Raw genomic sequence first — 12,605 nt, 5'->3', positions numbered from 1 at the left:
ATTTCAGTTGCATTTTCACCTTTCTTGAAATAATAAAGCATAAGACGCTGAAAATGTTGCCTGTCATCTTCTGTCTTCAATATTAAAATGGCTACACAAAAATCCACCAATTTTGGTAAGTTTTCTAAAGTGCATGCTGCTATGACAGCTGTCACAATACAGTATAACAAAATTGTTTCAAATGAAGTTTAAAGACAACTAAACACTACTAGAGCCATCATGCAGAAAAAACTAAATGAACTTTTTGGCTAACTCAATGTATTCAAGGACACTTCATGCCATGTACATGTACAAAGTATTGATCTTATGAGAACCCGGTTAGTGGAAATTATTTGAAGGCTGTTTAGGCACATATTTAAATGTTTTAATACTTATTTCAGTACTTCTTTCTTTATAAATCTAATTTTAACATACTTGAAAGTATATATTAAAGTAGAAAAATATCTTACTCTTTGGAATCATTTTAGTAAAAGTATTTTTTATGCTCATGAAAGTACAGTGAATTGAAATTGTGAGCCTTCAATGTAATGTGTGAGGCAGTTTAGTTAGGTGTTTAGTGTGTGTGTGTGTGTGTGTGTGTGTGTGTGTGTGTGTGTGTGTGTTCGTTCGTTCCTGTCTATTAAGTTCTGCTTTTCCACTCCAGGGATTTGGTAACTGCTTGCTTATAGAGTGTAACTGCAGCCTTTTTAGTTGATTAATCAGAGTGCTTGTTCTAAACTAAAAATGTTTTTTACTAAAACATGTTCTTTGAAGTTTTTTCTTCTTTTACAAGACTTAATGCCTTACAAATCAGTATATTAAAGCTATTAAATGCACCTTTATTTTATTTGCTTTATAATATCATATAAGCCTCATGTATTACTCCACTGGTCTTACAGTGGTCCCTGTTTTTTCATATTTAAAGTGAGAAAATTTGTGCATTTTCAAGTAGCTAATAACCTGATTTAACAAAATGACCCCAGGTATGCTTTATGAGCATATTTTTGGCAGTTGGGGGCTTGACATGGATGTGTGCTTCTGAAGAAGTGAGCTAACAGGCTGAGATTCATCTGGATGTAGTTCACTTGGGGTTTCTTTGAGACGTAAATCTAGCCGCACTGTTGCTAGACCTGGTTTGAGTTTGAAAGGCTATTATAACATAGGAAGTAAAATGCAGAACACAGGTGTCTAGAGCCAAGTCCTGGGAGCACAATGATGAAAGGAACACTTTGGTTCTTATTGTTTCTTAACCTAATCCAGCCAAAGAAATTACAGCATCAGTTTATCATTCATCTTGTCAACACTAAGAGGAGGGTCATCAAAACATAGGACTAATCACAAGTTAACAGTGTTTAAATATAAATACGAAGCACCTTGGCAGTGAAAAAAGAATACACACACACAAATAATACATATATAAACCTAGTTTGGTAAGTGTCTCAGTTGGGCTTCTATAACAAAGTTCCACAGACTGGATGCTGATAAACAACAGAAACATCTCACAGTTCTGGAGCCTGGAAGTCGGAGATCAGTGTGTTAACATGGTCCGAGTTCTGGTGAGAACCCATTTCTGGGCTGCAAACTACCACCTTCATGTTGAGGCCTCACATGGTAGAAGAAGAGAGAGCGAGCTCTGTGGGGTTTCTTTTACAAGGGCACTGATCCCTTTCATGAGAGCTCCACCCTCATGGGCTAATCCCCTCCCCAAGGCCCTACCTCCTATACCAACACATTGGGAATTAAGATTTCAAGCATATGAATTTTGGGAAGACGCAAACCTTCAGTCTATAATTGTAAAGAATCAATTATGTGGTATTTAAATAGTAAGGCTTTGGTAAAAGATATTCTATATTTTATTGTTCATATTTTCTAACAACAAAACCTCAAAAAAACCTTGTAATTCATAAAGTAGAATGTTGGTTCCAAGAACTGTGACTGTATACAGTTATATGAGATAGAGAAATTTCTGAATGTTATTTTAACACAGGGAAAATGTCATGCTATAACCCCCGAATATTATTAAAAACAACTAAAAATTAAAAAACAGTGAAAAACAATATTGGGTTGGTAAAATTGCAAAAGAAAAGCCATATCACATTAAAATGATAGTTAAGTTACAGAATTATCAAAAATATCAAGAAGAGGACTTCTGCCAAGATGGAGGCATAGGTGGAAACACTGTACCTTCTTGTACAACCAAGTTTAAAAACAACAAAGTTTTAGCAACAAAAAATGCAGCCAAACTACAGAAAATTGATCTATACAGAAATCCGACAACAACGAACCATTCAGCCAGACGGTAAGAGGGGCGAAGCCAGCAGTGGAGCGGGTCGGGCAAAAAAGATCCCCTGACCCAGGCACAGGCAGCCGAGGGAGGATCCCAGGTGTGGGGTAGCAATGGGTGGACCCAGTGAAGGTGCAAGGCAGCAGGCTGACTGCGGTCACACATTCCAGCACAGATAAACCAGTGAAGGAGCGAGCAGTGAGACAGACCCCGCAGGCCCCAGCAGCAGGAAGCAGCAGAGGGGATCACTATTGCTCCCTCTCTGACCCTGCCCTCATACAGTGTCACAAACCAGCCACCTGGGTGGCCCTGCCCTGTTGAACATCTAAGGCTCCTCTCCTCATGCGTAACAGGCCTGAACAGATCAAAACATGGCTCAAGAACAACTCAGAGCCCCAGAGCCAATAAATCTAAGCGAACAAGAAATTGCCAACCTATCAGAGGCACAGTTCAAAACACTGGTGATCAGGATACTCACAGAACTGGTTGATTTTGGCTACAAATTAGAGGAACATATGAAGGCCAAACTAATTGAAACGAAGGGAAATGCACAGGAAAGCAATAGTGATGGAAAGGAAACTGGGACTCAAATCAAGGGAGTGGACCAGAAGGAAGAAAAAAAATGACCAAACAGAAAAGGATGAAGAAACAAAAGTCCAAAAAAATGAGGAGACGCTTAGGAACCTTCAGGACATCTTTAAATGCTCCAACATCCAAATTATAGGGGTACCAGAAGGGGAAGAGGAACAGCCACCAGTGGAAAACTTATTTGAACAAATAATAAAGGAGAACTTCCCCAATCTGGCAAAGGAAATAGACTTCCAGGAAATCCAGGAAGCTCAGAGAGTCCCAAAGAAGTTGGACCCAAGAAGAAACACAGCAAGACACATCATCATTACATTAGCCAAGATTAAAATGAAGGAGAGAATCCTAGAAGCAGCAAGAGATAAGGGGACAGTCACCTACAAAGGAGTTCCCATCAGACTGCCAGTTGATTTCTCAAAAGAGACCTTACAGGCAAGAAGGGGCTGGAAAGAAGTATTCCAAACCATAAAAACGAAAGACCTACAACCAAGATTGATCTATCCAGCAAAGCTTTCATTTAGAGTGGAAGGACAGATAAAGTGTTTCTCAGATAAAATCAAGTTCAAGGAGTTCATCATCACCAAGCCCTTATTATATGAAATGTTAAAGGGACTTATCTAAGAAAAAGAAGAGAAAAAAGATGAACAGTGAAAGGACAGCAAACTCAGAGTTATTAACAACCACACCTAAAACAAAAGCAAACTAAAAGGACAGCTAGATCAGGAGCAGAATCATAGAAATGAAGATCTCATGGAGGGTTAGCAACAGGGGAGTGGGAGAAGGGGGGAGAAGGTACAGAAAATAAGTAGCATAGATGGTAGGTAGAAAATAGATAGGGGAAGGGCAAGAATAGTAGGGGAGATATGGAATCTAAAGAACTTGAGACACATGGTCATAAACTAAAGGGGGGAATGGTGGGGGAGGGATGTGCAGGGTGGAAGGGAATGAAGGGGGGAATAGAACAACTGTAATGGCATAATCAATAAAATACATTAAAAAATATAAAGAAGAATACAGATGTGGAAGGGCTTAAGCACAGTATGAGTTAAGAGCAGTAGTAAAAAGCTATTTTTAAATCCTCATTTTGGCCATTCTTTAGGGTTTGTTAGAAAACGGTTAAGGAGAACAAAAGAGCAAGATAGCAACTGAAAGGTGTCAGTAGATTTCTAAATGATCGAATAAACCAGATAGAGCCTTTACACTGATTATCAAACATAAGCTGTGTTTCTAAACTGTGTCCTAATTTGCTACTTTTCGTGGCATAACAGTATATGGTGACTTTTATTTTAGTTGAAAAGGAATAACAAAAATGCTCCAGTTCTTTTAACCCTTCTGGAGTGACAGTACCGATGATATTTGGGAACCATATTCTTTTTCACCAGAAAAGTCCCCCTTACTGAGTATGATTAACTAAGTTCACTTTTAAATACTCCTTGTTCTAAGTTCCTATTCATGTTTAAAAAATACGTCACTCTTAAAGTAAATTGCTCTAATTATTTTCTTCACTGGAGTATAAAATATAAGCAACTAAATTTGAATGGGCTATCAAATCTACATGGCCTCTTAACAGTAATATTCTAAAAGTGATTAATAGTTTTAGAAGTAGTATTTAGAATGTTTGTTTTGTTTAATTGACTCAGCATTTCTAAAACTGTAAAAATAAAATACAAAAGCCTGTTTTCAAAACTGTGAACTGGACATTTTAAAATACTTAAGTCTCAAAGGTTATGCTATACAGGATTTTATAAATAACCAGGAAGGTCATGCTTGGAAAGACTATTTTTTTTCAGCACAAACTCATCTTCTAAGTTTGGTTTGCTTGCAAAACCTTTTACTGTTTCTGTACCTACATGTTTCTTTATACAGATAAGCTATAGTTCTTACAGCTGTTCTACTTAAGATATCTGTGTAAACTTCAGTCACTTGGTGAGCTTGTATCTTCATATTAACTTTATAATTGTGTACTGTGAACATAATATTACTGAATCTATATTTGGAGATCTTTTAGTGGTCATAGGGAAAGGATCTTTTACTATGAGGAATCATCTTAGCTAAATGAAGTGAAAACAATTTGTAGTTACTTCCTGTTTTTGCCTATTAATGAAATGCCTGACTAAAACTGAATATAGCAAATAAATCTTTGCATTATAATTCTGCTTAAATACTGCTAGAATAGTTTATTGTCAGCTAAACTCTAAAGAAGGTAAATCTGTTCTCAAGTAGGATGTTTTGGTTCACAAGAGTTCTGGTCAGCTGAATTCTTACTTAGATGGTCCAGAGAGAAAATGCTATAGTATCTGAATTGATATGAACTGTCATGGAAAAGGTTTGGTGCTGGGCAAAAAAAGCAGAATTTCAGGCGATCTTTGTAAACTCCATTGGAATTTAATTTTAAACATGCCCTGGGGCTGGCTCTGAAAAAAAAAAACTCGTAAATTGTTTTGTTATAAAATAATTCTTTTTAAGGAAAATCTGGGGTTGCTGTAACCACGCACCATGGTGTTCAGCCTCTAGTTGCCTTGATACATTACTTGAAAATTGAAGTAATGTATTGAAGGAAACTGGTTTTTATTAACAAGGTTCCAGTTTGGTGGGCGGTACTGAGAGCACTCCTGCTCTGAGTCCTTCTCTCTTATGAGACCCAGAACTTGCTCTCCCAAAAGTTACAAGCCAAAACCATACCTGGAAGTTTCCCATTTCCTCATCTGTCCTTTCTAGAGCTGAAGCTGGCCACACAGATAGATCTCCATCCCTTCTGGAATGTGCGTTCATGGGTTTCAGAGTTGCTGTCTTCTTGCAGCAGCTCTCCTTCAGGATCTGGGTGCACTGATCTGTTTCCAAGTAGCAGTCCAGGACCTGTGTGCCATGCTGCACTGCATCGTAGTGACCCAGATGCTGGAGCCCATTGAGGCACACAGCCCAGAGCGGGACTCTGCCTCTAGGAGTGAGTGGGCTTCCAGTCATGTGGGGCCTAAGCCCCTGGTGGGCCCAGCATTCGCCCACCCATCATATAACTGCTCTGTCCTTGCAGGAGGCAAGGGCCACAGACCCAGAGCATCCAAGCTCACCTGCAACCAAAAGCCCCAAGCCAGAGCGCCAAGAGCCAAGAGAGAGCCCAGAGAGCAAGTTAGCTTCTCCCGGTGTCCTTTTTGAAAGATCCTTTCTCTAGGAATCCCACGTGATCCAGAAGCCAGTGGGAGTGTCCAGTTTTCCAACAAAGGAGGGCTAATGTTGGCCATGTTTGCCTTTGCCCCAACTCCTGCAAGACTACTAACCAAGAGTCTTCTCTGGCAGCCCCTGCTGGGTAGGCATAGCTGGTTGTATCACGTTTGTTAGGCAGTGTGCTTTGAGCACTGCGCCTTCTTCTCTGTTGGCTCCTCCCTGCCTTGGACAAGGCATGGTGCTTGTCATCTGCCGCCTTGGCAGCTCTCCCTGTCCCCCAGCCTTCCCAGGCACGATGAGGAGAGCTTCTGTGCCGGACTCAGGGTCCTCTGTCTGAATGGGGCCCCTTGCTTTCCAGCAATCTCTGCCTTCTTAAAATTCCCATGATTTCGTATTTTCACTTTCAGAACTAGAAAAGAAATAAAACATATACTCATCTTTTAAAAAAAATAATAAACAGCCTACCTACAAAAAGACTTTGAGGGGGCAGTTGTCATTCAATATTATTTTTATATTAGTTTCAGGTGTACAGTGTGGTGATTAGACATTTATATAATTTACAAAGTGTTCCCCCTGATAATTCAAGTACTCACCTGGCACTAAACATATTTATTACAATTATTTCAAAAAGACTCCTTTAAGTTAAGGCACCTAATCATTCATTTATTGGATTATCAGGAGCCTTCTTTTTAAAAAAAGTATGGATGAGAAATAATGACTGAAGTGGGCAGTGTCTGCTTTTCTGTTACAGGGGAGGTTCGGATGGCTGCCAACAGAAGAGGAGCTTTTCATCTTGTTCCGTAATGAACATTCGTGGCATTGCCACTTTCCTATTGCCATTTGCCGTCTTCTGCTGCTTCTCAGTTTGATCTACTTTGTCTGTGCTCCCTTCTCTGTTCGTTCAGTCTTCTTCTTACCCCAGTTGGGAAACGGTATCGTGAACATATCAACAATTATTTCAGGCTTCAATGAGTAGGAGACAGACATACAACCCTAAGGATTTATTACCAACACGTATGACTTTTGGGAAAAGCCTCACCAAAATGTGTCTTTTGAAGGAAGATGTCAATTTTTAGGCTTATTCTTCTCTGTCCCTTAAATCTAGATATTCTTCAGGGTTATCTGCTTAACTCTTATCTACTCGTTATAGATCTTCTCCCTGCTTTTACTCACAACACAGCTGTTACCTCTCTACTGATCATTACTAGCTCTGTACCTTTCAGGTTTTCTCACAGACTTAACCCAAACTTTCCAGTTGCCTCCCAGGTTTATGCCTAAGTCACTTTCATACATCCTGTTTATTGTATCGTTCTTTCCCCCTGCCTTGCCATTCAGCAGCTTGTTTCCTTGTATTACCTACCAAGGTTAATGTGGTTAATGGCACTTCCACTTTCATAGTTATGAAAACTAAAAATCGAAGAATTATCTGTAGCTCTTGCTCTCCTTCATGTATTGGCCAAATACTTAGTTACGAAGTACTCTTTTCTCACAGTTACTAAATTGTTTTCTTGCTCTTTCTACTGCCTTCATTTTTTTGTGCTAGGCCCTGGCTTAGGCTTTTTGCATGCATTGTGGGGTTTTTGTCCTTTTTAATTTGCAACAAGTCTGTAAAGTAGGTTGCATTATCTCTTTTCTTATATCACATTTATGGTACTGGAGTAGGCACAAAGAAGTTAAGTTGTTCCAACATCAAAAAAATAATGAATCAGGTTATTTGATGGTGGCTGACTAAAAAGTCCAGTCTCTTTCCAGTAAGTACTCTTTCACCTAAGTGTAAGAACCGTCCCTATTTACCCACCCACTCACCTTTCTGGGTTCTGTACTTCTCTCTCTGGGGTGCCTTATGCTAGACATAGGAAACATTTCTAGTCCTGTGAGCTGGTCACTGCTGAGTCTCTCTCCTCACTCGGTTCTCAGCTTGTCTTTCTCTTGATCAGACTCCATTTCTTCAAGTCATGTCTGTGTAGTTTTCCTCACTGTTACCATTCCCACTAACACTGCCACCACCACACCGTACCATTCCTACCTCCGGGGCATTGCTACAGATATTGCTGGGCTAATGTTACTGTTTTGTTTAATATTTCCAGCTAGAATGTGATCACTTTGAGAAGTAGAGACTCTTATTTGTTGTTTTAGTTCTATTAGTCTTAATTATAGTTTGGAGCTAATGAAGGTGTTCTGTCTTTATAAGAAGATACATGCCATACTTTATATCCATCCTGAAGGAAACTGTAACTGTAGAGTTAATCTTGGGAAATTGTTTGGCACATACCTGGCTTGTCTACTCACATACATTAAACAATTGTTGAAGGCTTACTAACACTAGACATTGTACCTGGTGTTAGAAATAGACGGAAAGGTACCGTCTATTAAGACTTGAGGAGGAGAGGAGGATGATTAGAATGAGGCCAGCATTTTAGTGTGGGGTCATAGAGAAAGTGAACCTGCTTGAGCAGGTGGTCTAAATTGGGATTATGAAAAATTGTAATAACACAGATCCGATGGTCAGAGAATGGTTTTGATATTGGTCTCAGCAGAGTGCTTCTTGCCACTTAGTAGGAAGTCAGTAAACATTTATTTAATTAATGAATGAAGAACCAGTTAACTAGCCTGTTACTGTAATAGAAAGTCTAAATTAGGATGTTGGGATATAGTGGTTTTTTTCTCTTGTACTGACAATTATTTAAACTTGTAACCATCAGGGTAAAATTTAAAAACCCAAATTATTTATGGTAGTCTGAAGAAATTCTTTTAGAAGATATGTTGTTATTGATATGAAAAAATCAATTTGACATTTTATATTAGGGAAACCTGTATATGATGAATGCTTCCTGTTGTAATTTTAAAAACTTTCTTGAAACTCCTCTAATACATTGTTTTGTGTGTAATGAATTATCCCTCAAAAGAGGATCCTTACTACATCTGATAAATGTTTGTGCATAGTAGTTTCCCTCCTTACATGTTTTATTGTATTATCCTTTTCTTTTAATGTAACTTGCCCTTACCCCTTATCCTCCACACCTTTTTTGTTTTTACAGTATCTCTTGCTCCTCCTCCTCCCTCCATCCTACAGGTAACTCCTCAGTTACCTTTAATGGGATTTGTGGCCAGAGTCCAAGAAAATAGTAAGTTTATATCTTCTTTATGCTGTAGATCAGATTGTAGGCATAAAATGTCATTATAGATGATTGGCTAAATAGTCATTCTTTCACTGATACTTCAAGCATTGAACATTATGAACAAGTCACTATATGAACAGCTGGTAGGGATAAGATAATAAAGATGAAATTGTCTGCTTTCAGATAACTGAAAATCTTGTACTGAAGAGGAGACAAAATAACATGAGGCACATGTAAGAAAAGAAAGATCACATCTGAGGATATGCTCTTTAGTCACCAGCTGTCCCACCTCTGGGATGCTCAGACAAGTATAGTCCAGTTTCCTGTCACTGGACTTTTTAGGTTTTGTGGCTGGGCTGAGAATCTTTCTCTGGTCCTGTGATTCCAGTTATAAAAATGTCAAGGTAGGCCCCAGGGCACCAAATTGCCACTGTTTCCCAAGAGGACTCATAGATTGGCAATGAATTCACGTTGACATATGGTCTGGTGTTGAGCCATGCAGGATCACATAACTAATTTTATTGACAATAAATACGTCTTCTCCTGTGGACGTATTAAGGATGTTCAGGAGACTGATGTCTGCATAGGAGGAGGCCTGTGTCAACATTCACTGACAAATGGCTGTCACAGACACCAGTGAACAGTCTATACAGTGGATGAATTCTCTTGTAAGCCGTCTACATGAGGAACTATATCATCATAAAGTTGCTTGATGGGCATGGAATCTGAGCAAGGGAATGACTTTAATGAAAGGTTTAATGTTACCAGGCTGAAGTAGCCCAGTGTACGCATCTCATAATAAAGGGGGCCTCACCAACGGGATACAGATGATTGCACTCTGTTGCTTAGGATTCTTGCTCCTTCAGAGATGGGGATTGCCAATACAAGATTGTAAGCTCTGGGAGAGTAGGGATTTTTGCCTGTTTTGTTCACAGGCTGTTTCCCCAGCACTTAGGAAAGCATTCAACACATAGCAGACACTTTTGGTCCCTCCTTTTTGTGCTTCCCTAGCTGACTGTATGCCCTCTTTTTATTGACACATTTCTTTCTTGTATTTTAACTGATTATAATCCAGTCTTACTGGACTGAGGGCTCAGTCCCTCTTTCAGGGGCCATTGCATCTCTATTTGCTCATTTCTGAAAATAGCCACCTCCAATGTTTACCACAGTTTGATTGCCTTTTGGGTTATATTTTCTCATTTCTTTCCATAGCCATAAACATTTCTCACCTACAAAATGTATAAAATAAGGAACTGTATGAGGTGTGCTGTGGCTGATTTTAAAGACATAGTAGGACTTAATACATTCAAATGAATGTTGTCCTGTTCAAAACATTCACCTTGGAAAGATATGTCTTCTGGGATTATCTTCATAGCTTTCAAATACATTATTTTGAAGGTACTGTATGATAGCAGATAATCACTCTGCATTAAGATTGATGTTTGGAAGAAGTCTGGAATTATTTGGAACCAGTTATACTGTGCTAAGTAGTATAGCTATGATCCCATAATTCTTCCCCAAAACCTTCTATGGCTCCCCATCACTCCTTGAATTGAGTTCAGACTGTTGCAAGGCCCTTCCTGCTTAGTCCTCTTCAGCTCCTCAGGTCTCTTTCTGCTGCACTTTGGTCAGTTCTTTGAAGGAGTCCTGCTTTCTTACTTTGCCTTTGTTTTTTTCTTTACATCTGATATGAAATGTCCACCTCCACTCCATCCCACCCCCTGGCCATTAACTTTTACTCATCTTTCAGGTTTCAGAAACCCATGTAAGAGGTTTGGTCTCCTTCTGTATTTTCCTTAATGACTTAAAGCACCTGCTGCACTTAATCAAAATGAAAGTTTGGTTGTTATGTCTCCAGGATTTTGCCCACTGTGCCATTCCCAGTGCTGAGCGTAGTGCCTACCCAGAGTAGGCTTTCAGTGGATATTTATTGAGTGAATAATAATGAAACATTACTTTAAAGGTAGTGTAGATAATGAACATTGGTTTTCCAGTTTCTGCTCTTCCACGTACTGTGGGCTACTTTAATCTTGAAAAGCCAGCTTCCATATCCATAAAAATGAAGATTAAAAACACCACCTCCCAAGGTAAAGGTTAAATGAAATAATGTATTCTAAAATGTTAGCTGAATAATTGGAATATTTTAAGTAAAAAAATGGTAGCCTTTTGTTAGTCTTATTCAACTGGCTCTCAGACAGTTATTTGAAAATGCAAAAACAAGCAGCGGCAGCATCTTTGAATAATTGTATCACATAATTTGTCAAGGTGATTGTTTTGAAAGACAAGTTCCTTTGGATGTATATTTTTTGGAATTGTTTAAAAGCAGTCTACCTTATAAATATAAATAGGATATATTGTTGATTCTTACTACAACCATATATAATTTGTCATAAAGTATATGCCAAAGTCACATAGCTATCCATTTTGTTCATTACAAACGCATTAGGACCACAAGAACTATTTGTTAATGGGTAAAGTTTCAAAGTACGTAGAGTGGGTACACTGCTGAGTGCAGAGTGGCACAGCAGACGGGAAGAGACTGGAATGGCGCGGGGTGTGCAGCTGAGGTGACTGGTGCTCACCGGGCACTAGCAGTCTTCTGAAATCCCTTTGATTCCCTCTGCGGGGTTAGATAAAAAATGGGAAATAAACAGATGGCTTAGAGAATTTCACGGAAACAGTACTGGTGTCTGATAAATAGGAATTTGTGGACTGAGCGCCGGCCTGTGAACCAAAACATCACAGGTTTGATTCCTGATCAGGGAACATGCCTGGATTTGGGCGCATGTGAGAGGCAACCAATGATGTATCTCTTGCTCATCGATGTTTCTCTTCCTTTCTTTCTCCATCCCTCACCATCTCTCTTAAATAAATAAATAAAATTCTTTTTAAAAAAAGAATTTGTGCTGTCCATTAAAATTGGACAACTGATACATGCAGCTTATTTAATTTTTAAAAATAAATTTATTGGTTTTCCAGAGAGGGAAGAAGAGGAGTGGAAAACAAAACACCCATTTAGTTGTTCTACTTATTTATGCATTCATTGGTTGATTCTTGTATGTGCCTAGACCAGGGATTGAAGCCTTATTCTTAGCAATTCAGGATGATGCTCCAACCAGCTGAGCTACCCGCTCAGGGTTCATCATTCTTTACTCAGTCTATTTTGTTGAACTGTGCTCAAGTATGTACCAAGCATTTAAGAAGCTTTGAGTTCCTGAGTTTATAGATAATATTTTAGACATTTCTTTGTTGATACTTGAGCTGTGGAAGCAGATCTCATTAAATAGACATTTTAAATATTTTAATTCTTGTATATTTACCTTGGAGAAATTCTGTATCATAAATTGGTCTGAATTAGTTGAAATTCTGTATATAAAAAAAAATAAAAGTTATCCAAATTTGCTTGTGATTTCTGCGCTGTTAATTTGGTAAAATGCTAATTAAAAAATTCATTAAGAGGAGGTAGATTTAAAAAT

At 38.7% G+C, this 12,605-nt stretch overlaps 1 protein-coding gene across 28 annotated transcripts in view; it reads left to right on the top strand.

Annotated features, from left to right (window-relative positions):
* Positions 1-12,605, top strand: part of ABI2 (abl interactor 2) — a 97,735-nt gene that overhangs the window by 72,075 nt on the left and 13,055 nt on the right. For 15 of the 28 annotated variants that reach the window (XM_053658500.1, XM_053658470.1, XM_037165908.2 and 12 more), the window contains one exon: positions 9,049-9,135. The exons of the other annotated variants lie outside the window; for them this stretch is intronic. In XM_053658500.1, the coding sequence (XP_053514475.1) occupies positions 9,049-9,135 (87 nt within the window). The remainder of the gene's footprint in view (positions 1-9,048; positions 9,136-12,605) is intronic. 28 annotated transcript variants of the gene reach the window in all.

The sequence above is a fragment of the Artibeus jamaicensis genome, unplaced genomic scaffold (genome assembly GCF_021234435.1).
Source record: "Artibeus jamaicensis isolate MK-2021 breed Jamaican fruit bat unplaced genomic scaffold, CSHL_Jam_final contig_1015, whole genome shotgun sequence".
In the NCBI taxonomy this organism is placed as follows: Eukaryota; Metazoa; Chordata; class Mammalia; order Chiroptera; family Phyllostomidae; genus Artibeus; species Artibeus jamaicensis.
This window is presented reverse-complemented; position numbering and strand designations above follow the sequence as displayed.